Below are 27,018 nucleotides of genomic sequence, written 5' to 3'. Positions count from 1 at the left end.
CTGCTCTTTTTAAACCGATCTTAATCCTCTTCAACCTGCCCACATAAAATATGATATACAGTACATTATAGAATTGAAGTGAGCGATTACAGATTGTGATCAGCTGTTTATTTCATGTGCATTACAAAGTTTACAATCAAGGCATTTTACTTTTCAGAAACTAATAGGGATGGGCATGTCACAAAAAAATGAATGCTGCAACTAACAACTATTTTAATAATTGATGAATGCACTATATTGTTCAATTACTTTATGATTATGAATCTAAGAAATGTGTTTTTTAAATTATATTTTAAAATGGCAGCGGAGAAAATGTACAAAGATCAATTTATTTGGATTTAATTACTAGTTTGGCCCGTAATATGTGAGAAAATAAGCAAAAATTATGAGCATTGTTCTTCAAAATAATTTGCAAATGCCTTATTTTGATTAAACACAACAGTCTGCTTTCATGGAGAACTGCATAACTCTGAGAAGGTTCATAGTTGAAATTAAGAGGATTTGGACAATTTCAAGTTTAAATGATTAATTGACTATTAAAATTGTTGTCAATTCATAATTGGTTAGCGATAAATTGTTGCACCTCTACAAAAAAGAATGTGATTGTAGGAAAGTTATGGTTAATTAGTTGCCTTGTTATCAACAAGATAACAGAAGCGGAATGTTCTAAATACATATTTTCATGGCCATGCGGACATCAAGAAGCTATGCTATGTCAAATTGTGACAGTCATTACTGTCATGTCAAACACTACAAGTGAATTAGACTGCAGTGTTTTCTGTAGTAATAGTACTAATGTTCACATTTACATGGCAATAAAGGATTGTTAAATTTAATTATTTCTAGCTATTGGTGCAGCATACCTATAGTAGCAATCATGAAGAGACAAAATAAAAAAATATTTACACACAATGTTGTATTTATGTACAGTTAACATCTACATAGTACAAAAGTTTCAACTTTTCTTAGTAAAAAAAAAAAATACATGTAATATTTACTCATAATTACATATCCCACTCCAACCTATGTGGTAGTTGCTACGTCATATAACCAATTTAAAAACCTTGGAAAGGTAAGTGCCTTAACAGAGCACCTTCATTTTTCTCATTTTAGCCGTGTGATGGAGTTTCAATTTGTGGAAAACTGACCCCTGCGATGAGGCTAAAACAATGGTTGTCAATGCCATATTTCGTTCTCGATGCATCCTCTGGGACACAAAAAAAAAAAAAAAAACCCTCCTGTGGTCCATTAATTGGACAGATAAACTGATTGAGGTGGAAATAGAACATTCATGTTTTTCCCTGGTTCTGACTAGCAAATTAAATGATGTGATGTGACAAGCCTTACAGTCTCCTCAGATGGCATTACAAGCACTCCTTGCGGAGTTACAAAAGTTTGTAAAATATCCATCATAAAGTTTTGTTAAATACGACTAATTTCTACTAAAATGCAATTTGATGCACTGCAACAAAAATAAAAATTAGTAAAACCTTTGCTATTCACTAGCAACCAAGCGTCAATACGGGTTAAACACAGCAACGAAACAATGTGTCCTACCTGTGAAAGGTATTTGTAATCAATTCACAACTGTATGTGCAACCCCAAGCAGAACAATGATGTAGCATCGCTGCTCTAATGACTGTACCAAGATGGCTGACATTTTGACATATGATCCGACCAGTTAGTGCGTCATCTGCATGGATATACCTCAACTTCCAGAAAAGGTCACGTTCTTCATCTTTGGACTGACTACACACTACTTGAAATTGACTCAACAGCACCTCTGCTGATTGCATCCTGGTAGTGCACTCCATTTGGCCAAGGGAATTCTTCAAAATCCATTATGTTCATCCCTGAAAACACATTTGCACATATGTGCCGAGCTGTTAATATCCTTTGACTCCATCCAGTACAATTTTGAGCTGAGGATCTCTGACCTGTGAGGACATTGCATCCAGTAGATCTGCAGCGGGGATCAGACAGCTGGCCTCACCCAGGAAACACACAAAAATGTGGATTACATCGGCCCAGCGCCCAACAGTCAGCATCAGGACCATCAACGCACTGAGTCGCACCACCACCGAGTTCAGGAGCGCATGGCTTGCTGGCAGATCATGCTGCTTGTCTGCCAAAGGAAGATGTGATATTGATTGATGGAGCGTAGTAAAAAAAAAAAAGAACATTCACTTCACTATGCATTAGGGGTGTGCATTGCCTCGTACCTGGCGATTCGATCCGTATCACGATTCGATTAGATACCAATTAATCACAATACGAATATAAGTCGATTATTGCGATTTTTTTTTCCATTTGTGTGTTCATGAAACACTTGTGATATTGTTTGACTCCTCTAGATGGCACTCTTGGTTTAATCGGCCAGCTAGCTAGCTAACCAGACAGATAGACAGATGAAGCTTTATGAAGCACCTGTTATATTTTTTACTCCTTTAGATGGCACTCTTATTTAAAGGTGCTAGCTAGCTAAACAGCTAACTAGACAGACAGTCAGACAAATTAAGCACCTGTGATATTTTTCTACTCCTCTAGATCAGTGGTCCTCAACCCTGGTCCTCGGGGACCGGTATCCAACCTGTTTTCCATGTCTCCCGCAGCCAACACAGGTGATTCATATCATCAGCTAATTAGCAAGCTCTGGAGAAGCCTGATAACGATTCCCACCTGTGTTGGCTGTCGGAGACATGGAAAACAGGCTGGATATCGGTCCCCGAGGACCAGGGTTGAGGACCACTGCTCTAGATGGCACTCTTATTTAAAGGTGCTAGCTAGCTAAACAGCTAACTAGACAGACAGACAGACAAATGAAGCACCTGTGAAAATGTTTTACTCCCCTAGATGGCACTCTTTTTTAAAGGTGCTATCTAGCTAAACAGCTAACCAGACAGACAAACAGACATGCGGACACATGAAGCACCTGTGATATTTTTTGACTCCTCTAGATGGCACTCTTGGTTTAAAAGCTAACCTCAAGTAAGATGTTTTGTTGAATATTTCCATCAAAAATTGATGTTTAAAAATCGATTTGCCGCATATTGAATCGATACGAGAATTGTGCACGGTTATATAGCGATATATTGCCGAAACAACTTTTTTTCAACTCCCCTACTATGCATCATCTAGAAAGATCCAATACCTCCCACTTAATTACAATGTGTGTGTGTGTGTGGGGGGGGGGGGGGGGTATTCGGAGCAGGGCTCAGTCCCTACCTCCCTATACTGTACCCTGCTTAAGCTAATGTCTCACCTTGCATGTACACCACCAGCAGAGTGTAACAGATAGTCAGCGGTGTCCAAAACCTAAGTGCCTCTGTTGCAGACAGGAAGTGCTGATTGATGATCGCTACAGCTGCCATCACAGCCACGACGAAGGTGACGCCGAGTGTCCCGCATAGCGTGGGAAGCAGCAGAGGGCCGCGGCCGTATGTCAGCAAGCCGACGCAAATGCCGCAGTAGCGCTGCGAGCTGTGCAGTTTGTACAGAGTCGCGACGTGGCCCTGCAAGGCCGCGGCCCGCCTGGCCAGCCAACAGCCGAGTGCCGCGGCCAGGAGCAAGCACAGACAGCGACGCGGAGCCCCTTCGTGGAGGAATTGTAGCGTGCAGCTGAGGGCACATCCCAGTGAGAATTGGCTTTGAACCAGGAGATGCTGGAGCGCCTTCAAAGAGTTCTGAGTAACACAACCAGAATTTCATAACATAACAATAAATGTTTTACTAAAGGACATAAAAGTATGGCCAATTGTTTGTTCTGCTTTATTTTCATAACTTCACATCTTTTCACATTACTATGTTGGTTTTGTAGCTAAATAGATTCAAGCAGGTCTGATGGTCAATGCAGACCCAGCGACGCAAATGGACTACAACAGCAAACAAATTACAGCCAGCAACACACACACATGCACACCAGGCAATTGATTTTCTCCAAAATATCAACGTAATGGAAAACTGCGACAACATGGTGTTCTTATCAGGAAACACGTTTAGCCAGTTAACAGCCACCCAAGTATACAATCTCATTCACTGAACAATGTCGATATTACGTCTTTTAAAGTCACACGTACATTCCACAGATTCTACAGTGTAGAATGTGAGGATGACGCCTAGTCTTTAGACAAAAATTAATAAAAACTTTAGTCAGAATTTAGTCATTGGATTGTATTTTAGTTTTAATCCAACGACGGAAATAAAGAGCAATTTTAGTCGACTAAATGTTGTCAAAATTTTCCTTCAGCATACGTTTAAATTTTTATACAGAAAATTATAACACACCTATTTGTAACTGTAGTTTAACACGCAAGACACATTTAACACAACGCTGTCTTTATTAACCCATTAAGGCCTAAAGCGTCTGGCAAAACATGCCTCTAAAACCTATGGGTGACTTTTGAGTCACCGCCGAAAACCTTTTTCCTGGAAATTCAACAATATTAAAAATTATTTATATCTCAGCTCCTAAAGCAGATAGAAACATAATTTTAATAAAAAATTTGTTATCGAGTCAGGCGGTTACATTTTTTAAATTGTAATTAATCGCATGACTTCAATAGTTAACTCACGATTAATCACACATTTAATTTATATTCTAAATGTACAATAAAATAAAAAATCTAGGTTTTCATACTACAATTTTTTTTAATTTTTTGACGTCTATAGCCGTCAATGGCAGTGAATGAGTTAATCGGCTAAGAGACCAAGAATTGGTCAAAACAAAACCCGGCTTTAACGCTAGCAGCGCGGTTTAATGGGTTAAACTTTGTTTCAATGAAACATGTTGAACTGACAACATGCATTCTTAAAACTTAGTTTTTACTTAAATTTTAAAAAGAGTACATCATTGCCTGACAGACTTAAAAAATGTTTTAACATTAAATAAAGTGCAGTGAACAGTTTCTGAGTGGTTCTTTTCTCCAACCTTCTGCTTGGTTTTTAATCAATAGCATCCCTTGTCCGAGACCTCTAATTAATTATATATATATATTTTTTAAACTAGAGTCCCATCTCGAGTATTAACCCTTTCTCTGATGTAATAGGAAAATGTCAAATACTTTTTCATGAGGCAACTGCAACTCGGTTTCTTACCGGTCCCCGTGTAACCCATCCAGAGACAGCTCGAAGACAAAATTCCAGCACCACCATGGAGGCCACACGCGAACCTACAGCAGCCAGCATCCCGGCCACGAAGCCAAAGCCGAGCGCCCCCGCCAGTCCATGTTTTACCCTCCTCTGGCAAGATGCATCTTTGTCACCCCAACTGTGAGGTGCAGAAAGAGTACCGTAAATGAACCGGTAGAACTTTGATGGCACTCTTATTTAAAGGTGCTATCTAGCTAAACAGCTAACCAGACAGACAAACAGACATGCGGACACATGAAGCTTCATGAAGCACCTGTGATATTTTTTGACTCCTCTAGATGGCACTCTTGGTTTAAAGGTGCTAGCTAGCTAGCTAGCTAAACAGCTAACCAGACAGACAAATGAAGCTTCATGAAGCACCTATGATATTTTTTGACTCCTCTAGATGGCACTCTTGGTTTAAAGGTGCTAGCCAGCTAAACAGCTAACCAGAGAGACAGACAGACAGACGGACACATGAAGCTTCATGAAGCACCTGTGATATTTTTTGACTCCTCTCGATGGCACTCTTGGTTTAAAGGTGCTAGCCAGCTAAACAGCTAACCAGAGAGACAAACAGACAGACGGACACATGAAGCTTCATGAAGCACCTGTGATATTTTTTGACTCCTCTCGATGGCACTCTTGGTTTAAAGGTGCTAGCTAGCTAGCTAGACGGACACATGAAGCACATGAACCGGTAGAACTTTGAAGTCCAAATGCAATGTCAGCGACTTTACCTTTCCTCCTCAACATACAAACGCACTCTGAGAAGGGAGCCGAGCACAGAGATCCCACATGCACCAACGAGTCCTGTAGGTGACACGTTATTTGATTGTGTCACAAACACATGTGAAAACATAACGCGATTGTGATTCGAGTCTCACCTTGAAGCAAACGACACAGCAGATTCACGTTCATCGCCAACCACTTTGTCAAGTAGGATGTCGGCAGCAGCGACAAGATGAATGAAATCATGGCACTTGAAGGAAACGGCTTCACTTGAAATAGCAATAATGGCAGTCCATCCCATTTAAATGGTCTTATACTTTGGGTATTGGCTTTAACAAAAAAGATGAAATGTTATTTATTTCTGGTAGTTCGGCTGAGCTTTGCCCAACCTGAAGCTTGTTCCAAAGGTCAGCCATCTGACTCACAGCAGATAGCAGCAGCACACACAGAAATAGGTGGCATGAAATCATGCTGGTAACATTAATAACGCTATCAAGACCGCGACTCATACCATAAATCGAAAGCTGGAATTCTCAACTTTTGTCTCATATTCATCTAGATGAGTTGAGAGTTAAGTTTTAATTTGAAACCCAACTGTCTTCAGTGTACAACAACAACAATAGTGGAATTGCTGTTCCAATACTTTTGAAAGGGATGTAGGTGCTGCTGTTTTTCTTTGCCATTTTCCAAGGCTGCATCATATCACATTTTACAGACTTAAAAGATATGAAAAATAAGAGCAGCAGAGTCTTAGTCTTAATCACGCTGCAACAACCTCAAAGTCCACTTTGAGTCAAAGTCCTCTTATTACAAAGTGTTTTAAGTGGTCGCCAACAAAGGAATGGTTAACAACCCAGAGCTTGACTGAACTTTGTCATAGTAATCAAGTCATATAAACATAAAATATGAACAAATTAATTCATGGCCATCTGAGCCCAGTGAACACATGAACAAGGTCTTTTCAGAGGTAAATTTCCAGTGGTAAGTTCCACGCATGCAAGATCACGATGGTGTTCTTAAAAGAGGACGTTTTGGATCACGGACACAACGTATTGTGCACAGGCATAAAAGACTGACTGCAGAGGAGAGTGAAGACTTCCCACATGGACGCCAACGGTGCCGAAAGTGTGCAATACAATCGATGGAACAATGACAACATCAACATGAACGTGGAGGCGTCGCAGTCCACCATGACGAGGTGAGTAGGTTTTGCTGCTGTATTGCCTTGACGTTCTCACACCACGTCTGCCCAGTGGACCTCTTTTGAGCCACCGTCAAATTATTAACTCAGTGTAGCTGTGCTTTTTATTTCAAATATTTTCCAAAGAACAACAATTCAAAGAGAGGAAGAGCTACAGGAAGTTTTAATTACATAAGCGGACTCACGTGCTAATGTAAGCGCCGGCGTTTCGGTACTTTTGTCCAGAGTGTGGTAGTCATATGGATGACGAGCACAATTCTTACAGTCACAGCGGTACCTTGATTTACAAGTTATCCAACTATTGCTTGTTTTTTTGCTTTGACTCAATGTTGCTATTGAACTCAGCTAACAACAAACAGCAGTTTGGCAAAGAGTCTTCAAAAAAAGAAAAGAAAGAGGTTTTGAAATTAAATGTTTTTTGCCACTCCCAGTTGAAGTGGACTGCCAAACGAAACAAAAAACATTTTGTATTTAAATAACCATATCAGTTTGAATGTCTGTCAGCTTAATGCTATTAACTAGGGGTGTTAGAAAAAATCGATTTGGCAATATATCGCGATATTACAGCGCGCAATTCTCGAATCGATTCAATATGCGGCCGAATCAAGTTTTAAACATACATTTTTTTATGGGAATATTCAACAAAACGTCTTACTTAGGGTTAGGATTTCCACATTAAGCATGAAAAAATGTTATATTAATGGAACATCAAGCCTTAATATTTGATTTCAGTGCTGTTCAAACATGAAACAGACTGCAACCTGAATTTTCAAATAAATACATTTTCATACAAATCTTACAGTGTACATGTACAAGTTTACTGATTAGTACTTTCTAAATTTGAGTTAAAAAAAAAAAATCGCAATAATCACTTTATAGTTTCGTATCGGGATCGAATCGAATCGTGACCTATGAATCGTGATACGAATCGAATCGCCAGGTATTAGGCAATTCACACCCCTACTATAAACAGTTGCTTACGTGGTTGGAAAAACTGCAACAATGCTAACCATTAGCATGTCAATGCCAATTGCCATTATATGTTAGCATTGAGCTGGCAGGCCAATTGTGGCAATTGTTTTGATGAATTGTGAACTGTTTGCCAAACTGGCCCCCTTTGTCAAGTGAGTTGAATTGAGTCCACTATAGAGCACTTTAAAACAACCTCTGCTGTTTTCTTAAGATGGAACCCAGGAGCAGCAGATACAATGAAAACACTAGATGCCCTAGAATTGAACCCTGTGGAACACCAGACGTTCTGTCGAACCCCTGGACTAAGATCGAACCCAGGTTAAGGACTGCTGGTTTAAGATAATGTTGTATGATGTGTTGCGTTTAGGCTCTACAACAGAACGTGCACCGGCAACACTGGCATCGTGGTGAAGGCAGCTGGAGCGCTGGCTACAGTAGCGTTTGTCTTCATCATGGGATACGTGACAGGATACTACGTCCATAAATGCTGATGGAGCCCACATATATGAAAAGGCCTTTTGAATGATCTCGGACATTTGCATTTTTCTATGTTTTCCACAAAAAAAAAATACAAATAAAGAAATCACTATGAACCAAAATGATGAATTAATAAATCTAACGATTTATTGACAAAGAAAACTTTGGGCGTTCATCTGTACAACGATGGCATTAAACACTTTATCTGACATTAATGTGATGTCAAAAACAAGCATGTGACAGTAACATTAGAAACATGGCTGTTGCAAATATAATGTAGTCCATTTTCAAACTCACAGGTGACTTCATGATATGATATGTGCCACGCGATTTTTATCCAGTATCACTTCATTTGTTTAAAATTATTTAATCATCACTAATTGTTCATTTATATATTCCAACAATGTATAGTGACAGACAGAACAATGAATTGCTTTCAATGGATGGCTGAAGGTACAACAAACTAGGGCTGGACAATAAATCTAATTAATTCGAAACATGGTCATTTTAAAAATCGAATCATTGATAATTTGCTAAATCTTGAAATCGAGTTTTGTCTTCTGGAATATTAAAAGCTGCTGTTCTTATGTCACATCCAAATGCTTTTGTGAGTTGTAATTTTGCACAAATGGCAGAATGCTGGATGGGTGGTTTACAAGTCAAGTCATCTTTCAAACAGCCTTAGCTGTCACAAAGCACTTTACAAAAACAAAAACAAAAACATAACAAGACATGTTTACAATAGCAACCAACTACTTAATTGTGGCATTTAATCACAAACTATGAATGTTAAGTTTATGTTCAAACTGATTTAGAATCAGTATACATGATTGTTTTCTGAACATTTTGCACAGTAATTATTTTTGAATAAAGGAAAATTTTAAATAAATGTTTGTTGGGTTTATTAGATTAAAATCGTAATTGTCGGAATGACAAAATCTAGATTTTATTGTTTGGCCATATCACCCAGCCCTACAACAAACTTGTGTGAATCCACTTGTTGCCGTTCATAAAACACAATAAGTCATGACTTGCTGCGAATATATCAGCTTTGTGCTAAATTAAACAGATTTCACACTGTGCGTTTGTGAGTAAATTGACATTATTACAGTTTTCATTTTTTTACATTTTTGTTTGGTAGTGTCTTGTGAGATTTTTTTTTTTTTTTTAATGTAAAATGAGTGCCTTGGCTGAATAAAGTTTGGGAAACACTGATATTATTATTATACCTGTGGAACATTTCATTCTTGGCAGCTCTACGGTTGACAATTTTTGTGTGTCAATCATTCTTGCTACGTCTTCTGGGCTCGCTCCTCCACATAGAGCTGCATCTGTGCCAAACAGACAAAAACGCAAAGTAGTGAAGTACAAATGGTAGAAAACTCCAAACATTTCTCAGTTGAACAAAACGGAAATAAGAAAAACAACACTTAATTAAACTGCAGACTGGAAAGAAAATGAACCCTCACAGCCATGCAAAAATGGTTATCACAAACAAGATGGCTGACCCAATGGCTCAGGTTTCCAATTGGGGTTCAAGTTATATCTGTTAAGCATTGTTTTTTTAAATCAAGGTTGTGGGTTCAAAGTAGTTTTCAAGATACGGTTTCATTAAGGGTTTGGGTGAGCAGTTCAAAGATATCACAAAAATGGGATACATAGGATGGGTTCCGCAGAAATTGAGTCTTTTTGTGTAGTAATAGATTGCCTTTTGAGATATTTTTGTGTGTGATATGACCTATAGAACATGGTCCACTCTGACTTAATGTCCTCCGCCTCCCTCGGGACAAGGGAGAAGTTCTACCGGAGGTGGACAGGGGATTCTGCCAGACGTTCCCAGCAAACCGTTTGGGTCTGCCAGGTCGGACCAGCATCTTACCCCGCCATCAGAGCCAACACACCACCAGGTGGTGATCAGTTGACAGCTCCGCCCCTCTCTTCACCAGATTGTCCAACACATGCGGCCACAAATCCGATGACACGACTACAAAGTCGATCATCGAACTGCAGCCTAGGGTGTCCTGGTGCCAAGTGCACAAATGGACACCCTTGTGTTTGAACATGGTGTTCGTTATGGACAGTCCGTGGCGAGCACAGAAGTCCAAAAGAAGTTCTGATCGGGGGGGCCGTTCCTCCCAATCACGCCCCTCCAGGTCTCACTGTTGTTGCCTACGTGAGCGTTAAAGTCCCCCAGAAGAACGAGGGAGTCCCCAGAGGGAGCTCCGCTCTCCAGCACACCTTCCAAAGACTCCAGAAAGGGTGGGTTACTCTGAGCTGCTGTTCGGTGCATAAGGACAAACAACAGTCGGGACCCGTCACCCCACCCGAAGGCGGAGAGAGGCTACCCTTTCGTTCACCGGGGTAAACCCCAACGTACAGGCGCCTAGCCGGGGGGCAATAAGTATGCCCACACCTGCTCTGCGCCTCTCACCGTGGGCAACTCCAGAGTGGAAGAGAGTCCAGCCCCTCTCGAGAGGATTGGTATCAGAACCCAAGCTGTGTGGACCATGTTCCGCGCCTCCATTGTTGAAGCGGTTGATCGGAGCTGTGGCCGTAAGGTGGTTGGTGCCTGTCGTGACGGCAATCCTCGAACCCGCTGGTGAACACACACGGTAAGGGATACCGTCAAGCTGAAGAAGGAGTCCTATTGGGCCTTTTTGGCCTGTGGGACTCCAGAGGCAGCTGAAAGGTACCGGCTGGCTAAGCGGAATGCAGCTTCGGCGGTTGCTAGGACAAAAACTCGGGACATGGGAGGAGTTCAGTAAGGCCATGGAAAACGACTTCCGGACGGCTTCGAGTAAATTCTGGTCCACCATCCGGCGTCTCGGGAGAGGAAAGCAGTGCGCCATTAACACTGTGTATAGTGGAGATGGGGTGCTGCTGACCTCAACTCGGGACGTCGTGAATCGGTGGGGAGAATACTTCGAAGACCTCCTCAATTCCACCGACATGTCTTCCTTTGAGGAAGCAGGGTCTGGGAACTCTGAGGTTGTCTCCCCTATCTCTGGGGTCGAAGTCACTGAGGTGGTTGGAAAGCTCCTCGGTGGCAAGGCCCCGGGGGTGGATGAGATCCGCCCGGATGTTGTGGGGATGTTGTGGTTGACACGCCTCTGCAACATTGCGTGGACATCAGGGACAGTGCCTCTGGATTGGCACACCGGGGTGGACGACCCAGGACATGCTGGAGAGACTATGTCTTTCAGCTGGCCTGGGAACGCCTTGTGATCCCACGGGATGAGCTGGTTGAAGTGACTGGGGAGAGGGAAGTCTGGGCTTCCCTGCTAAAGCTGCTGTCCCCGCGACCCGACCCCGGATTAGCGCTAGATGGATGGATGACCAATAGAAATCCTTGCCAATAAACACCTTTAAATTAGAGGAAAACATTACTTGATTATTTGTCAACATATCTATCATTAAATTTTTGGTTTGGAATTTAGCTATGGAGGATTTTAGAGGCCTTTGAAGTGCTCATTCCATGTTTTTTTTCTTGTTTTAAAAACTTCCATAAAGACGGTGGGCACTTGTCAGGTTGCTATTACAAGACATGGTTATGGCTGCAAACTATGATTTCAAGTCAGGGTTAGGCTTACAAGCAATCACATTGGCGTTTCAACATAGGACTGGAGTTAGCGATTCAAATTAGGGTTTCAAGCCAGAGATCAGGTTTCAAACAGGGTTAGCAAAACTAATCTCAATAACAATGTATAATACTGTATGTCTGACTGGATATTAGCAGTATTATTATAGTAGTAGTAATTATGTATTCTTTATCAGGGAGGAATGCCTATAATACATTATTAAAATCAATTTGAGCATCTCAAAACATGACCATCAAGGATATAAACTTCTTCACCTTCACGATGTCCGATGTCAAGCTCTTTAGCGGGATGAGTCTGGGTTCCTGCATGTGGACCTCCTGCTCATCAGCAACTATCCATGGGAAATCCTATAAAAGCACCAAGTGCCAAAATTGACACAACGCACATATCTATCTTTGTTTTCCCCCGTGCAAGTGCTGTCATCATGTGTTCGTACCTTGATGACTTGAACCTTCTCCATGTTGCGCGTGGCAGAATTTCTCGTATGAACCAATACTGTGAATGAACACTCTGAGACAAGGAAATAAACAAGTTTATACCGATTCCGAATGGAAACTCAAGCTTGCCTTTCAAATATGCTGTTGGTGTGTTAAAATCAGATCTCACCTGGTGGATTATTGTTTAAAACAGCATCACACACGCTGATTTTTAGAATGAACGCCCTCAGCAGCTGCTCCACATGAGACAGTAATGTGTCTGAGCTAAAATAAATAAATCACAACTGAGTAAATATAATGGTTACTTCTTTTTTTTAATGATGATAAATTTAAAGGACGGGGATTGCGAACCTGATAGAGAGCAGCGGTGGCTGAGATATCTCAAACACAAATCTCTCGACTGGATTATGCTCCTTGTCCATAATGACAACCACCACCTTCTCAGCATCATTCTGCCAGGGAAATGCAGGCATTTGTGAGTGGAAGATCGACATTGTACAGTTACAGTATCACTGAGCCCGGGTCTTACCTTCTCAATAAGCGGCTTTATACAGTGAAGTGTATCTTGGATGTACTGGTTCAGCTCAGGGTGACATGACATCTGCAAATCATAACAAAACGTTTGAGCTGAGGGGGTGTTAACAGAGACGTCTCAAATGTTTAATTAAGTTTGTCCTGTACCTGCACTGGGACATTGTACTTCTTTCGCTTTTGAAATATTCCAGAGGGGTAAACTTCACGGACATAAAGAATGAGGTGAATGGCAACTTCCAGGAACTCACACAAAATGTCAGCAACCACTGGAGGAAATACCATAATTATTATTCTAATGATATCTAATGCAACTCCACATCACAACAAATAGATATAGCTTTAGCATGTATATCGCAGATGAGCATGATAATAATCTTTGTAAATAATTATTTATTTATATCTTGATTGAGCATCCGAGATGAGAAAAATAAATTGGTCTTTGTTACCGCTTTACCAATGCCCTTTATCTGAAATCGGGGGTGAAAATTGAAAATAATGTTTAAGTGTTCCGCACCGTACCTTGTCCAAAATTGAGATCTTGTCTTGTTAGCGTTGTCATGATCCGAATTGAGACAAGAAACTGCTCTCTTCCACTTCGGATCTCGGTTTTACTTCACTGACTGTCAGACATGACTACTACATACGCGAGGACAAATGCTAAGTAAACCAAATCTGAACCTTAAGAATAAGGATTTTAACTATACGACTATACGCGTATATTAGAAAAATATATGCAGATTTTGTTCACGTCGCAGAATAGTGTTTTGGCCGCCAGTTGCGTTGGTATTCAGGACGCATATCAATGACGTAATTTACCGTTTCTTGTCCACTAGTGATGACGGTTTTTTTTATGAGGAAACCTTTCTTTCGCCTCCGCTTAGTTAAATGTACTAATAATGCAGTGTAGTTATTACATTTTTTTGTTTTATTTTGTTTTGTTTTTACGGAAAAGGGTGCAAATAAAGCAAGTGAGAGCTACATCCGTTTGTATAATGACAATAAAGTCTGTCTGTTTGTCTATCAATCCATCCATCTATCTATCTATCTATCTAATAAAAATATCTTGGGATATTTTTGTGTGTCCTGATGTCATTTAACAAGTCATGTGATTATTACATTAGCCAGTAGTATGCATTTAAAATTAGTTATTCTATTCTTTTTTGTCCATGTTTGTTAACAATTACATGAAGATTGGTCTAACGCTCAACACATGCCAAAAATAAATCACATTGTTTTTGTTTGTTTGTTTGTTTTTAAAGCCTGTGCACTTTCAACAATGACATTTAAAGTAACCAACCAGCAAGCTGATTTTTTTTTTACTGCACTCATCTCCTTCTCTGCGCTCTGAAATTTACCTATAGAGCAGCGGCCAAGTGCCAAAGAAACAAAGAAAAAAGACCCATACAACTCCTGGCGGTAAAATAAAACAGGAGGACCTATTTTATTTGGAGGGGATGGACATATTTAATTAAAATGTGTTCAACATTTTAGATTAACTTCTTGCTAGCCAAGAAAAAAAAAGTCATAATGGCTTTAATGAACTAAATTTTTAGGTGTAGGGCATAACACTAAAACCATTCTAATGGTTCCATCTGATTTTTATCCTACTGTGGGGATATTAACTACTTAGAACACAGAGGATATTATTTTGAGTTGCTTTGTTTCCCCCCTCACTTATTTATTTAGAAGTTAAAAATATTTAAAGGTAAATGGAAGAAAACAGGTTGAAATCTACAAAATTTTCTAGTTTGAGATATTTAAAAATACCAGTTACAATCATTCCAAATGAGTACTACAACACTGCAAATTAACGCTGTGACAATAGCGAAACAAACAGTCAAATAGAAAAGTGTGTCCCAGATTTCCTTTGGGGATGAAAGTACCTGACTTTGGCATGGAACTCATTATCATATAATGATTTGATGCCCATCTAATAATTTCAATCACTGTTAACCCCTTCACAGCCATTCACATGATGCTTTGGTTGTTGTTCATTTGAAACTTAGCTGGGGCTTTCCCAGTCTTGATTTCCCCCGGAGCTAGATGAAGTGGCTAGGGAGAGAGAAGTCTGGACTTCTCTGCTTCGGTTACTCCTGGGTGTAAGACAACAGATGAATTACTTACTAGCCAAGTAGGATTCCATGAAAGCGCTGGTTATTGTTTTACTAAAATTGTTAACAATGTAACATTTTTATTTGACCTTTCATGATTTATTTTTCCTTGTTTTGATTTAATACAGGTCCATCCATCCATCCATCCATCCATCCATCCATCCATCCATCCATCCATCCATCCATCCATCCATCCATCCATCCAACCCACTTATCCGGGTCAGGTCACCGGGGCAGCAGCTTTAGGAGGGAAGCCCAGACTTCCCTCTCCCCAGCCACTTCAACCAGCTCCTCTGGTGGGATCCCAAGACGTTCCCAGGCCAGCCAAGAGACAGCCTCTCCAGCGTGAACACCTCTCCAGGGAGGCGTCCAGGAGCCATCCGAACCAGATGCCCAAGTCACCTCAACTGACTCCTCTCAATGAGGAGGAGCAGTGGCTCTACTCAGAGTCCTTCCCGGACGACTGAGCTTCTCACCCTATCTCTAAGGGAGAGCCCGGACACCCTGCAGAGGAAACTAATTTTGGCCGCTTGGATCCAGGATCTTGTTCTTTCGGTTACGACCCACAACTCTTGACCATAGGTGAGGGTAGGAACATAGATCAACCGGTAAATGGAGAGCTTTGCCTTTCGACTTAGGTCCTTCTTCACCACAACGGACCGATACAGAGTCCACATCACTGCAGACGCTGCACCGATTCGATCACCCTCACTTGTGAACAAGACCCCAAGATACTTGAACTTCTCCACTTGGGGCAGGATCTCATCCCCAACCCGGAGAAGGCACGCCACCGACTGGAGACCATGGTCTCGGATTTAGAGGTGCTGATCTTCATCCCAACCGCTTCACATACGGCTGCGAACCGCTCCAGTGAGACTTGGAGATCACGGCTTGATAAAGCCGTGATCTAAATTTTTTCAGATTACATCATCTGAAAAAAAAACAGATGCAATGCTGAGGCCACCAAACCAGACCCCCTTAATGTTTCGGCTGCGCCTAAAAATTCTGTCCATAAAAGTTATGAACAGAATCGGTGATAAAGGGCAGCATTGGTGGAGTCCAACCCTCACTGGAAACGAATCAGACTTACTGCTGGCAATGTGGACCAAACTCTGACACCGGTCGTACAGGGACCAAACAGCCCGTATCAGGGGGCTCGGTACCCCGTACTCCCGAAGCACCCCCCACAGGACTCCCCAAGGAACACGATCGAACGCCTTCTCCAAATCCACAAACCACATGTAGACTGGTTGGGCGAACTCCCATGCACTCTCGAGGACACTGCCGAGGGTGTAGACTCAGAGCTGGTCCATTGTTCCACGGCCGGGACAAAAACCACACTGCTCCTCTTGAATCAGAGATTTGACTTCCCAATGGACCCTCCTCTCCAGTACCCCTGAATAGACCTTACAGGGAGGCTGAGGAGTGTGATCCCTCTATAGTTGGAACACACCCTCTGGTCCCCATTCTTAAAAAGGGAGACCACCACCCCGGGCTGCCAATCTTGAGGCACTGTCTCCGATGTCCATGCGATGTTGTAGAGGTGTGTCTACCACGACAACCTCACAACATCCAGAGCCTTTAGGAACTTTCGAGGAGCTTTTGACAGGTGACTTCGACAGGTCAATACAGGTCAATAAAATAAATGTACCGGTACAAGTGTTAAAAATACAAAGTGGTAAAACACCTAAAAGCCTAAATTAATTTTGAACCATAACAAGTTGTAATGTTCTAGGCATTTACACAACAACCACATTATTTTTCTTGTTTATTTTTATTTATTTCATTTTCCTTTGAAAATGTGTCCTCCGTGCCCCAATGGAAATATACATTATCACAAAAATTACAAACAGTAATGTAAAAATGTATGACCTTACATTAAAATACCAAAGCACTACAATCGTGCTGTTAATTGTGCAGCATAAAAGTTACAGGACACTGACAGTCCTGGTTGAGGTAGGTATGTGAAAAGAAAATGTGAAGGAATTTAGAAATGACTTCCTCTATGGTTCACTGACACAGTGAGGTTAAATAAATTTGTGGCTTAGCTTGAATCCAACCACATACGCGACCCTTCTGATCGGTTTCAGACTATTAGCATTTACAGCTGGATGGCTGTACTCCCACATACCAAACCATCCAAGATGGTGCTTTTCACCAATTTGTATCACATATTTGGATCAATTTGTTGCACACGTTTGATGGAAATGATTCTCCAAAGGAAGAAGAATCAGCCCTTATAGATAATCCCAGTGTTGATCACATCGCCACAATTTGTTATCCAGCCAGAGGCCAAGCTCTAAGTGTTGAAAATGGTCACATCATTCTGAATGATATGTACTGCAGACAATGGTGGAATGCTGGTTTGGACCACGAGCACAATCTCCCTCATTATTTTTTCTTTTTTTTTTTCTGTTAACTTTAAGGGCTTTCCATAACACCACCTTGTACAACAGTGGACTGGACCCCTTCAGTGTTCATCTCCGTCCACATACGCATTGTCTGTGCCATTACAAAATTTATTTGGTTGACAAGACTAAACATCCAACGTGTCGATGGTGAAAACGTAAGCCAATATCCTTGGAGGGATTTTTTTGTTGTGAACCAGACAGAATCAGAGACAAAGCTCTCCAGCCTGGTAAAGTGAAGGTAATCCCAAAGTAATCCTTCTGTCCTGTGGACCTCCACTTGCTCTGTTTTGCCAGTTTTGGGCTAAGAGAACATGCTGGAGCATTTAACATTAGGTCCCTAAGAATGGATTCCAAGAATCACATTTTAATGCCTTGTGTCTGCATCTAATTAGAGCAGCATTATGCCCACAATTTGGGCATAAAACCGTAGAGGACTCAAGAGAGTCCTGTGCTATTTTAATTGTCTTTTTCATCTCTGACAACTGGTTTTTCCGAGTGCTGGCAAAGTCCAGGAACCTGTTTGTCTCAGCCTCTGGTTTAAATCTCAGTGGCATGAGTTCTCGGTCCACAATCATCCCTCCCTTTGGCCTGTATGGTGTCCGAGCTGTAGGGGCTGTGATTTTGATGGGCTCCAGTTTCTTTTCTGGAGGCTTCTCTTTTTTTCTTGCCTTTGGTTTCTGAGACACAATAGGTGGAAGCATCCGTTGTTTGTGGGTCTGGAGGCCCTTCTTTTCTTCTTTTAAGAGATCACCCGGCTTTGTTTTTGCTTTCTGAGAAATGGGCGAGAGCTTTGGTTTTTGTGTGTCAGCCAAAAAATTAGTCTGTACCCCTCTGGATTTTACTGTCACTGATTCACCAGACGTACCGCCTTTTTTTATAGGTGCAAGCACTGGCTTTGACTTTGACATTAGGGATTTTTTTTTATCCAATCCACTCTGATTATCTTTTTGTGGGATAGGTGAAAGTCGGCGGAGCTGTTTAGGCTCTTTCGAGAGTCCTTTCATTTTATGTCCCTCAGATTTGCGTTGGATAGGGGGGATTACTGACTCTTGAGATAATCTTGTTTCATCTTCAGGTGCTGGTGACTCTGGAAATGCTGCCGATATATCATCTATGTCAGGCATTGAAGTTGATGTGGCAACATCTTTGAACGGTGGTGATGGTGGTTGCTCTGGTTCAGGCTCTGGTTCAGGCTCTGGCTCAGGTTCAGGCTCAGGTTCAGGCTCTGGTTCAGGTTCAGGCTCTGGTTCAGGCTCTGGCTCTGGCTCAGGCTCAGGCTCTGGCACAGGCTCTGGCTCAGGCTCTGGCACAGGCTCTGGCACAGGCTCTGGCACAGGCTCTGGCACAGGCTCTGGCTCTGGCTCTGGCTCTGGCTCTGGCTCTGGCTCTGGTTCAGGCTCTGGTTCGGGCTCTGGTTCAGGCTCTGGTTCAGGCTCTGGTTCAGGTGGAGATGGCACTGTCTCAGTGCTTTCTTCATCAGACTCAGTTAGGTCAGACAAGTCTTCTGTATCAGACAAAGAGATCTCTCCATGAGGAGAGAGCAATGGGCAAGGTATGTCCTCTGTGTCTTCAGATAACCTGCTGTCACTGTCTGATTCAGTCTCTTTCTGCGGCGATATAACTGATTCAGATAAGTCTTCTGTATCAGACACAGGAGCCTCTGATATCTCCTCACTACTGGGTTCAGGGGTTTCTTCGGGAGGTGATGGCAACTTTTCCGGTATAACCTCTATGGGTGACGGCACAGTAGCAAATTCTTCCAAATCGTCAGGCACCTGGATCTCTCGATGGGACACTGATCCTGATATTTCCTCTGTATTGGCCATACTGACTGATAGACTGGATGAATTTGACTCGACTGTAGTTTCTGAATGGTCAATTTTGATCATTAAGTCATATTCTACAAATGAAACTTGTGTCTGTGCTGACATTTCCTCTGTATCATTCATAGTAACTGATAGCGTGAATGAACTTGACACCATGCACGATGAAGACTCTACTACTGCTACGGTTTCTTGGGTCTCTTGCATTTTGTTGATCTTTATTGAGAGGTCATACTCTAATGAGGTACTTGGCATTGGTTCGACCATAAGCAATGCATCAGAGTCACATATATCCTCTGTATTTGTTCGTTGATATATACCATCAGATTCTTGTATCTCTCCTTGCAATGGTTTAGATATATCCTCTGTATTAGATATATGGATTTCTCTATGTGATTGCGGCAATAATCCTGGTCCAGATAATTCTTCTGTTTTGCTCACAGTAAGTGATAAAGTGGATGAACTTGATACAGCTGGCATATGAGACTCCTCACTTATTGTATCTTGTATTTTATTCACCTTTATAATTATGTCAGACTCTACGTAGGTATTTGGCCCAGAAGTGGATATATCTAGTGCATCTGGCACCAGTTCAGATATACCCTCTGTGTCAGATGGAATGTCTTCATGTGATTGCGACACTGGTGCTGTGTCCTCTGCATTTCTTGATGGATATGATATAGTTTCTGTATTATATGACATGCTCTCGTCATTCGTTGATGACACCACTGACAGTATATTCTCTGTACTAGATATATGTATTTCTTCATGTGATTGCAGCCCGTCCGTTTTGCTCACAATGACTGATAGAGTAGACGAATCCTCTCTTGCTGTGTCCTGCCTTGTGTTGATTTTGATGACGATGTCTGACTCCACATAGCTAACTGGGGCAGGAACAAAAGTATCTTCAGCAATTTGCACTGGTCCAGATAGGTTGTCTAGGTTGTCGGATAGGCCACTTGTGTTTGGTACTGGTTCAGGTGATCGGAACTCTTCATGTAGCGATGACATCATTATACATTTGTCCTCCGTGTCAGATACATTTGATTGTGGCAATGACACTGATCCCAATATTTCCTCCGTTTTGTTCACAGTGACTGATATCGTGGATGAACTTGATACAGCAGACATTGGAGATTCCACTCCATTTGTTCTTTGGAGTTCTTGTCTTTTGTTGATCTTGATTAAGATGTCAGACTCCATATAAGTGGTTGGCACAGGAGAGGACATGTCTTCTATAAGTGACAGTGATCTGGATATGTCCTTTGTATGTGGCAGTTGTTCAAATATATCGTCTGTATCAGATGCAAGTATCTCTTCCTGTGATTGTGACACTGGTCCTGAATCTGATGCTGGACCTTCTGTTTTGCTCACAGTAACTGATAGGGTGGATGTACTTGATACATTGGACATAGGACACTCCTCCCCTGGTATTTGTTTTGTTTCGTGCCTTTTGTTGATCTTAATAGACAGGTCTAGGACTTTGTTTGGCATTGGATCAAGTATGTCTTCTGTAATTGGGCCTGGTCGAGATATGAATTGTTCCTGTTCAAAAGCCTCTGGTCCAGATATGTTCTCTCTATCAGACACACGGACATGAATATTTTCATGTGATTGGGGCAATGGCACTGTTGCACATATGCCCTCTGTATCCGAGTCATGTATCGAGAGATGTATATCTTCATGTGATCGTGGCAATGACGCTGCTGCAGATAAGTCCTCTGTGTCCGATACATATAACTCTTCATGTGACTGAGGCAATGAACCTGGGGCTGATGTGTCCTCTGTATCAGATACATGTGATTGAGACATTGACAGTTGTCCTGATATGTCTTCTGTTTTGCTTCCAATGACTGATACATTGTCTGAACTTGACACACTGGGTATAAGCGATTCATCTACCACTGCATCTTGTGTCTCCTGTGCTTGTTTGATACTGTTTAAGCGGTCATAATCAGCAACAGTATCTATTATGTGTTCTTTAACTGGCACTGATCCAGATATGTCTTCTGGATGTGGTAGTCGTTCACATATTTCCTCTCTTTCATACACAGAAATATCTTCATGTGGCTGTGGCACTGATTCAGAAGTGTCTGTTGCAATTGACAGTACTTTGGTTGTTGCAGATAAAGGAGTTTCTTCCTGTGGTAACATGACAGATCTGTATATGACTTCAGTATCAGATGCGATGGTCTCTCCATGTGATTGCGGCAATGATGCTGGTCTTGATATTTCCCCTGTTATGCATACAGTAACTGATACAGTCGAAGAGCTCGATACAGCTGGTGTAGGAGATTCCTCTCTTGGTGTTTTTTTGGTTTCTTGTCTTTTGCTTATTTTAATTGAAAGAGTCACTACCTCTTCTGTAATTTCATCTGATCCAGATATGTCTATATGTGAAGCAAGATCCGTTATATCATCTGTATTGGATACTGTGATCTCTTCAAATGGTCGTGGCATTGGTCTGGGCATTGCTTCATGGGCCGCTGACGCTCGCCTAAATATCTCAGCTGAGCGAGGGATCTCTTGATGTTCTGATGTCACTGGTTCAGATATGTGTTCTGGATTAGATAGGTCGAATTCTCCATGTAGTTGCGGCAATGACACAGTTTTGCTCACATTGACTGATACATTGCCTGAACCTGACACACTGGATATAAGAGATTCATTTCTCACTGTCCTTTCATGCGCTCTGTCATATTCAGCAGCTATGTCTTCTGCATGATGTAATTGTTCATATGTGCCCTCTGTATCATGTGAAGTGATCTCCACCCCTGGTACTTCCCATGTATTTGATACTGATACTGATATGTCTTCTGTATTGGGCATTGACGTTCCAGATGTGTATTGTATATCAGATACATGACTCTCTCCATAAGAATGTGGCAATGACACGCGTCTTGCTATTTCCTCTGTTACATTCACAATCACTGATAGAGTGGATGAACTTGAGACAGCGGACATAGGAGAATCTGCTCTGGGTGTTTCTTGGGATTCTTGTCTTGTGTTGACCTTGACAATGATGTCAGACCCTTTATAGGTAATTGAAGATGTGTTTTCTGTAACTGGACCCAATGCCGATATGTCCTCTGTACTTGGTACTGGACTAGATAGGTCTGCGGTATAAGATGAAGGGGTCGCTACACATGGTGAAGCCACTGATCCAGGTCTATCCTCGGAATGAGAAACATGAATCCCTCCTTGCGATTGACTCAATGAAATCGGTCTTGGTGTTTCCCCTGTTTTGCTCAGAGTGACTGATACAGTGGATGATCTTGATATAGTCGACACTGAAGATTCATTGCCGGGTGTTTCTTGTCTTTCATGAATTTGGTTTAAGTCATACTCTGGACAGGTAGTTGGTATTGGACTGGATATGTCCTTTGTACGAAGCACTGGTGGTAATGGTGCAGATATTTCTTTGGCATTGTTCTCAGCAACTGACACAGTGGCAGAGATGGATGGACCTTGGAAGGCAGATGTGGCCAGATCCTGTTCTGGCTTTTCTCGTGTCTCTTGCCTTTTGTTGATCTGTCTTAGGAAGTCGAACTCTGAAAAACAACAACACGTACTTACATTATAATTGAATATAGACTACACTATAGCACAAAGTCAAAAAAAATTCCACTGAACCAATTAATTATTTCAAAGCATAACAAATTTTATCCATCTCAATGCCTTTTGGCAAAGAGTATGCATTTCCCATGTGCTGTGTCCCATAGACCAAAACCTACAGTCACAAAAGTGAGTAAACCCCCACATTTGTGCGGATAATTAATGGTCTTTTCATGGGACAACACTGAAAAAATTAAACTTTGACACAATCAAAAGTTGGCACTGTGCAGCTCTTATTAGTGTAAATACAGCCATTAATGAAGAACCCTTGACAACAAAAGTGAGCACACCCCTAAGTAAAAATGCCAGAAGTGTCAATATTTTGTGTGGCCACCATTATTTTCCAGCACTGCTTTAACGCTCTTTTAGACATGGAGTTGGCCAGAGCTTCACAGGTTGCCACTGTAATCCTCTTGCACTCCTCCATGACGACATTACAGAGCTGGCAGACATTTCTCCTAAAAGTGCTCCAGCTGCTGCTCTGCTAATCAGAACACTTGTGCAGTGTAGCTTCTAAGCTCAACCTCTCCTCTTCCATATATGGAATAAATTGTCAAAATATGTTTGGTGTGTCCCAGTGTTTTTTGTGGTAATAGTATCAGAAAACATTTGCCACAACACACATACAAGGTTAATCCTTTGATGGTACATTAACCAGTAAACAAATGATTTATTATCAATGCTGTAAATTTAGAGGTGTCGGATCATGATATACAAGTACGCCTAGGCCTGTCATGATAATTAATGTTACGGCACTTTGAGTTGCATAAAGTTTGATTTGATTTGGTACAGACATATCGTGCGATGAATAAAATAGTCATGGCAGTTTTTTCCAGACTTGATAAAGTACATTTACATGCGTCTGTTTATACATATGTTATCACCATGATTAGCCCCGCTTTGTTTCCTCACCTCACCTTGCTTGCCGCTGTGAAAGTCAGTACTAACACTCACACGTACACATTAGAGGTGGAATGGCTTTTAAAAACGATTCGGTTCAACTGTTCCAGTTCGGTGCGCATGTGTCCCATCAGTTCATAGACACACGCAACTATTTTTCTCATTTATTAATGTAGCACAGCTGTGTACAGTAGCGCTAAGGATTGCCAAGTAGCGCTAATGCTAGCCCGCGCAATTTTGCACATCAGATAAGAGCTATCCTCTTCGGTTCTGCGAACATTCGCAATGCCTACCAGGAACTTAAAGAGACTGGTGACCGTTACCAGATACCTGATTCGAGTACCACTGACAAGGAGACCAGTGTATTGAGTTTGTACTTTTCCGGTACTGCAAGATGATGTTGAAGATCTTGTAGAAAGATCTTGCGATGGAGAGATTACAGCTCGCTTGAAGTCGCTATACGTTCATACAAATTTGTCAGTCTCTGTGTATCATATACGACTTATTATTTAATAACTTGAGGCTTTTTATTTTTGAGAGCATTAATTAGATCAGTTGGAAACAACCTTTGTTGAGGTGAGGTACCTGTTATACATTAGAAAACACCAAACAAAAATTTCAAAAAGTATTAATACTGAAATAATGATCTTGTCTCAAATTATTAACAAATGTACTTACTCAGTGTGAAATCAGGGCTTGTTTAATTGAACACAAAGCTGATATATTTGCAGGGAGCCATGACTTATTCTGTTGGATGAATGGCAACAGTTGGATACACAGGTTGATTGTACCTTTTGCCATCCAATGGAAGAATATTTGATTTGTCTGCCTGCCACTATACAGCACTGGCATACATAGAAAAATATATATTTCTGATAAATATATTTTTTTAAACACACAATCGGCAATAATAATGATAATAATGCTGTGAACATTCTTCCTGTGATCATTCTGTGACTTTTAATGTAAATTGCAGACTTTTGATAGGCATTACAAATTGCCTTAAAAAAAAAGGGGGGGGGATTTCCCAAACAGCCATTCCAGCTTTGCGTAAGCAGGTTAAAGAGGACATTCTGAAAGGGGATAAAAGACATCTCATTTTACTCAGCAACTGGATAGAATTTTGGTTGAATGTGTTGTGTTAATATTTGTTGAAATGCAATGTTTTTACAGAGCCTGTGTAATTTTTATTTATAGGTTTTGTCTAAGATATTTTATTGTTATCCATTTGAATGCAAAAGTTCAATATTCTTGAGAACTGTAAGATAATTGTTCTTAAAAGGGCCGTCCTTCAAATGTGACATTTTTTTGTTATCGTGACAGCGATCCGTTTGGGATGATAAATCTGGTCTGCCTGGCCTCTGAATGAAGAGACAAACAAGACTTACCCCATTGCTCTTGAAATCGAAAGGCAACCTCGTTATCGTCTAGGTCTGCTCCTCCAAACTTTGTCATGTGGGTTAAATGCGTTTCTAAACATTTTGGGATGTCTTCAGGCTGCGACAGTATTGTCGTCCTAGATGTACACTCAATAAGACTTTTGACCCCAAATGATAACGGATTCTTGGAATCCATTTTAAACAATGATAAGTGTTGCTTCTTTTAGAAAACCTTGTGTGTGTGGGTTGGTTGAAGTTTTCAGAACATGATCACTCTGATGCTCCTCTCGTAACAAGAAACAAAGACTGTGTCAGGGATCAACAATTGCTTTTAAATGCATTTCTCAATGGATGTATGCAATTATGTCATATTGTATGACATCACCCAGAAATGACGTCACCTTGCATCACAGGGCTGTATGTTGTCATTTGAGTTTCTTAACACTAACAGCAATTTTTCCACCCAGTGCTACAGTTCAGCTTCATTTGCTTTGTCAGGTAAACCCTGATCAAGCTTGTGTTTGCGCTACAGGGTGTGGGACAGTGATACATGCTGTATCTCCCACCATCACAACTGGGCAAATCTTGAAATGGCTCCTTTCTAACACAGAAGTGACAATTCTCCTTTGGAAAAGCGACGGACAGCAGGGTGGAAAATTCTACACACAATGGCAAACCGTACCGGACCTTCTGTGGGTCATCGCGGTATTCTCATCAAAATGATTAACAGATTATACTGCATGTATTTGGTTTCAAAATTCTACTTGTGGGTTTAATGCGTCTCAGATGGTCAGATGGTTCTTTTTTTCCCCTTTTTTCTGAGAGAGCTCAGTATTGTTAATTCGGTAAATTTACAGATTCGACATGTCATCATTGTTGTCTCTTTTTCTTTTTTCCTTTTTCTTTTTTTGTATGTGCGTGAGTACGTGCGTGTGCGGGTGCTCATTAATTCACCTAAAACCTATTAAAAATCCCATACCGTTCACCTAAACCGAATACTTTAGAATCTACCTAGAGTCGTGAAGTTGTCAGGAAACCCGAGGAAGGATCAAAGAAAATAAAGAAAATCACCGACCAGACATCCCACCAGGTTACCTACCAGAATCTTTCACCAACCCCAGAAACATCTCAATTCCAACAAATTAGGGAGACCTCAAGAGACCAAAGGAAAGACTGAGGAAAGGAAGGTAGGATAGATGAAGCAGAGTGAGACCCACAGACATCAGCTTCCACCGATTCAACGACCAGAGGAAGAAGCAGATTGTGTTTGAATTTCGGTAGATGCTAGTGTGGTGGTTCTGGCATGCATTAAAACCTCCACCAAAGAGGGGAGTCGTCGACCCCGGCGAGGACAGAGCAAACACAACCCCCCCAGCCCCCCAGGCCATGGCAGCGCCAAGGCACAACACCTGGGCCCCACAGGGGACACCGACCGGAGAGCAAACTTAGGAGCCAAGAGCGCCCCCCACCCCAACACGGCTCGCGCCCCAAGCCCAACGCAGCAGAACGGGGAACGGCAGGCCCACCAGGCACCCCATCGGCCTACAGCCCCCCGCTCCCCCCACGACCCCCCCGCCCCTCACTCACACCCGCCACCCACCACAACCCAGCCCCCGTCGCCCCAAAAAAACCCATACACCCCCCCACCACGAAACACCTTTTTTCCTAAATATGCAGAACTAATTCACACCACTTTGTTG

The 27,018-nt window shown here is 41.6% G+C and overlaps 5 protein-coding genes across 7 annotated transcripts; 1 reads left to right on the top strand and 4 right to left on the bottom strand.

Moving 5' to 3' along the window:
* Positions 1–93: 93 nt before the first annotated feature.
* tmem82 (transmembrane protein 82) lies at positions 94–7,423 on the bottom strand. 2 transcript variants are annotated; one of them, XM_086069318.1, is made up of 7 exons: positions 7,246–7,423; positions 6,015–6,188; positions 5,868–5,940; positions 5,095–5,266; positions 3,263–3,683; positions 1,938–2,125; positions 94–1,853 (listed from the first exon to the last, which is right to left on the bottom strand). In XM_086069318.1, exons 2-7 carry the CDS (start codon positions 6,103–6,105, stop codon positions 1,848–1,850), a joined length of 951 nt encoding a protein of 316 aa, XP_085925444.1. In that variant the 5' UTR covers positions 6,106–6,188; positions 7,246–7,423; the 3' UTR covers positions 94–1,847. The 2 variants fall into 2 exon arrangements, with proteins under 2 accessions (XP_085925444.1, XP_085925443.1); XM_086069317.1 differs by having other exon boundaries at positions 6,015–7,423.
* smim1 (small integral membrane protein 1) lies at positions 6,652–9,703 on the top strand. 2 transcript variants are annotated; one of them, XM_086069321.1, is made up of 3 exons: positions 6,652–6,826; positions 6,922–7,057; positions 8,400–9,703. In XM_086069321.1, the coding sequence occupies exons 2-3, from the start codon at positions 6,963–6,965 to the stop codon at positions 8,521–8,523; spliced, it is 219 nt and encodes a 72-aa protein (XP_085925447.1). In that variant the 5' UTR covers positions 6,652–6,826; positions 6,922–6,962; the 3' UTR covers positions 8,524–9,703. The 2 variants fall into 2 exon arrangements, with proteins under 2 accessions (XP_085925447.1, XP_085925446.1); XM_086069320.1 differs by having other exon boundaries at positions 6,662–6,840.
* On the bottom strand, positions 8,635–13,871 carry mad2l2 (mitotic arrest deficient 2 like 2). Its single transcript, XM_086069319.1, has 8 exons — positions 13,599–13,871; positions 13,227–13,345; positions 13,075–13,146; positions 12,897–12,997; positions 12,715–12,809; positions 12,545–12,618; positions 12,363–12,455; positions 8,635–9,840 (listed from the first exon to the last, which is right to left on the bottom strand). Exons 1-8 carry the CDS (start codon positions 13,636–13,638, stop codon positions 9,802–9,804), a joined length of 633 nt encoding a protein of 210 aa, XP_085925445.1. The 5' UTR covers positions 13,639–13,871; the 3' UTR covers positions 8,635–9,801.
* A 4,841-nt stretch (positions 13,872–18,712) lies between these two features.
* Positions 18,713–20,918, bottom strand: LOC147179887 (uncharacterized). The gene is made up of 3 exons (XM_086067082.1): positions 20,129–20,918; positions 19,059–20,047; positions 18,713–19,012 (listed from the first exon to the last, which is right to left on the bottom strand). Exons 1-3 carry the CDS (start codon positions 20,916–20,918, stop codon positions 18,713–18,715), a joined length of 2,079 nt encoding a protein of 692 aa, XP_085923208.1.
* Positions 20,919–21,394: 476 nt separating this feature from the next.
* LOC147179886 (uncharacterized) lies at positions 21,395–25,394 on the bottom strand. The gene is made up of 3 exons (XM_086067081.1): positions 25,328–25,394; positions 22,230–22,975; positions 21,395–21,517 (listed from the first exon to the last, which is right to left on the bottom strand). The coding sequence occupies exons 1-3, from the start codon at positions 25,392–25,394 to the stop codon at positions 21,395–21,397; spliced, it is 936 nt and encodes a 311-aa protein (XP_085923207.1).
* Between the last annotated feature and the right edge of the window lie 1,624 nt (positions 25,395–27,018).

This window comes from Leptonotus elevatus, chromosome 2 (assembly GCF_054856555.1).
Source record: "Leptonotus elevatus isolate MCC_2025b chromosome 2, RoL_Lele_1.0, whole genome shotgun sequence".
In the NCBI taxonomy this organism is placed as follows: domain Eukaryota; kingdom Metazoa; phylum Chordata; class Actinopteri; order Syngnathiformes; family Syngnathidae; genus Leptonotus; species Leptonotus elevatus.
Note: the sequence above shows the minus strand (reverse complement) of the source record. Positions and strands in the feature narration are given on the sequence as shown.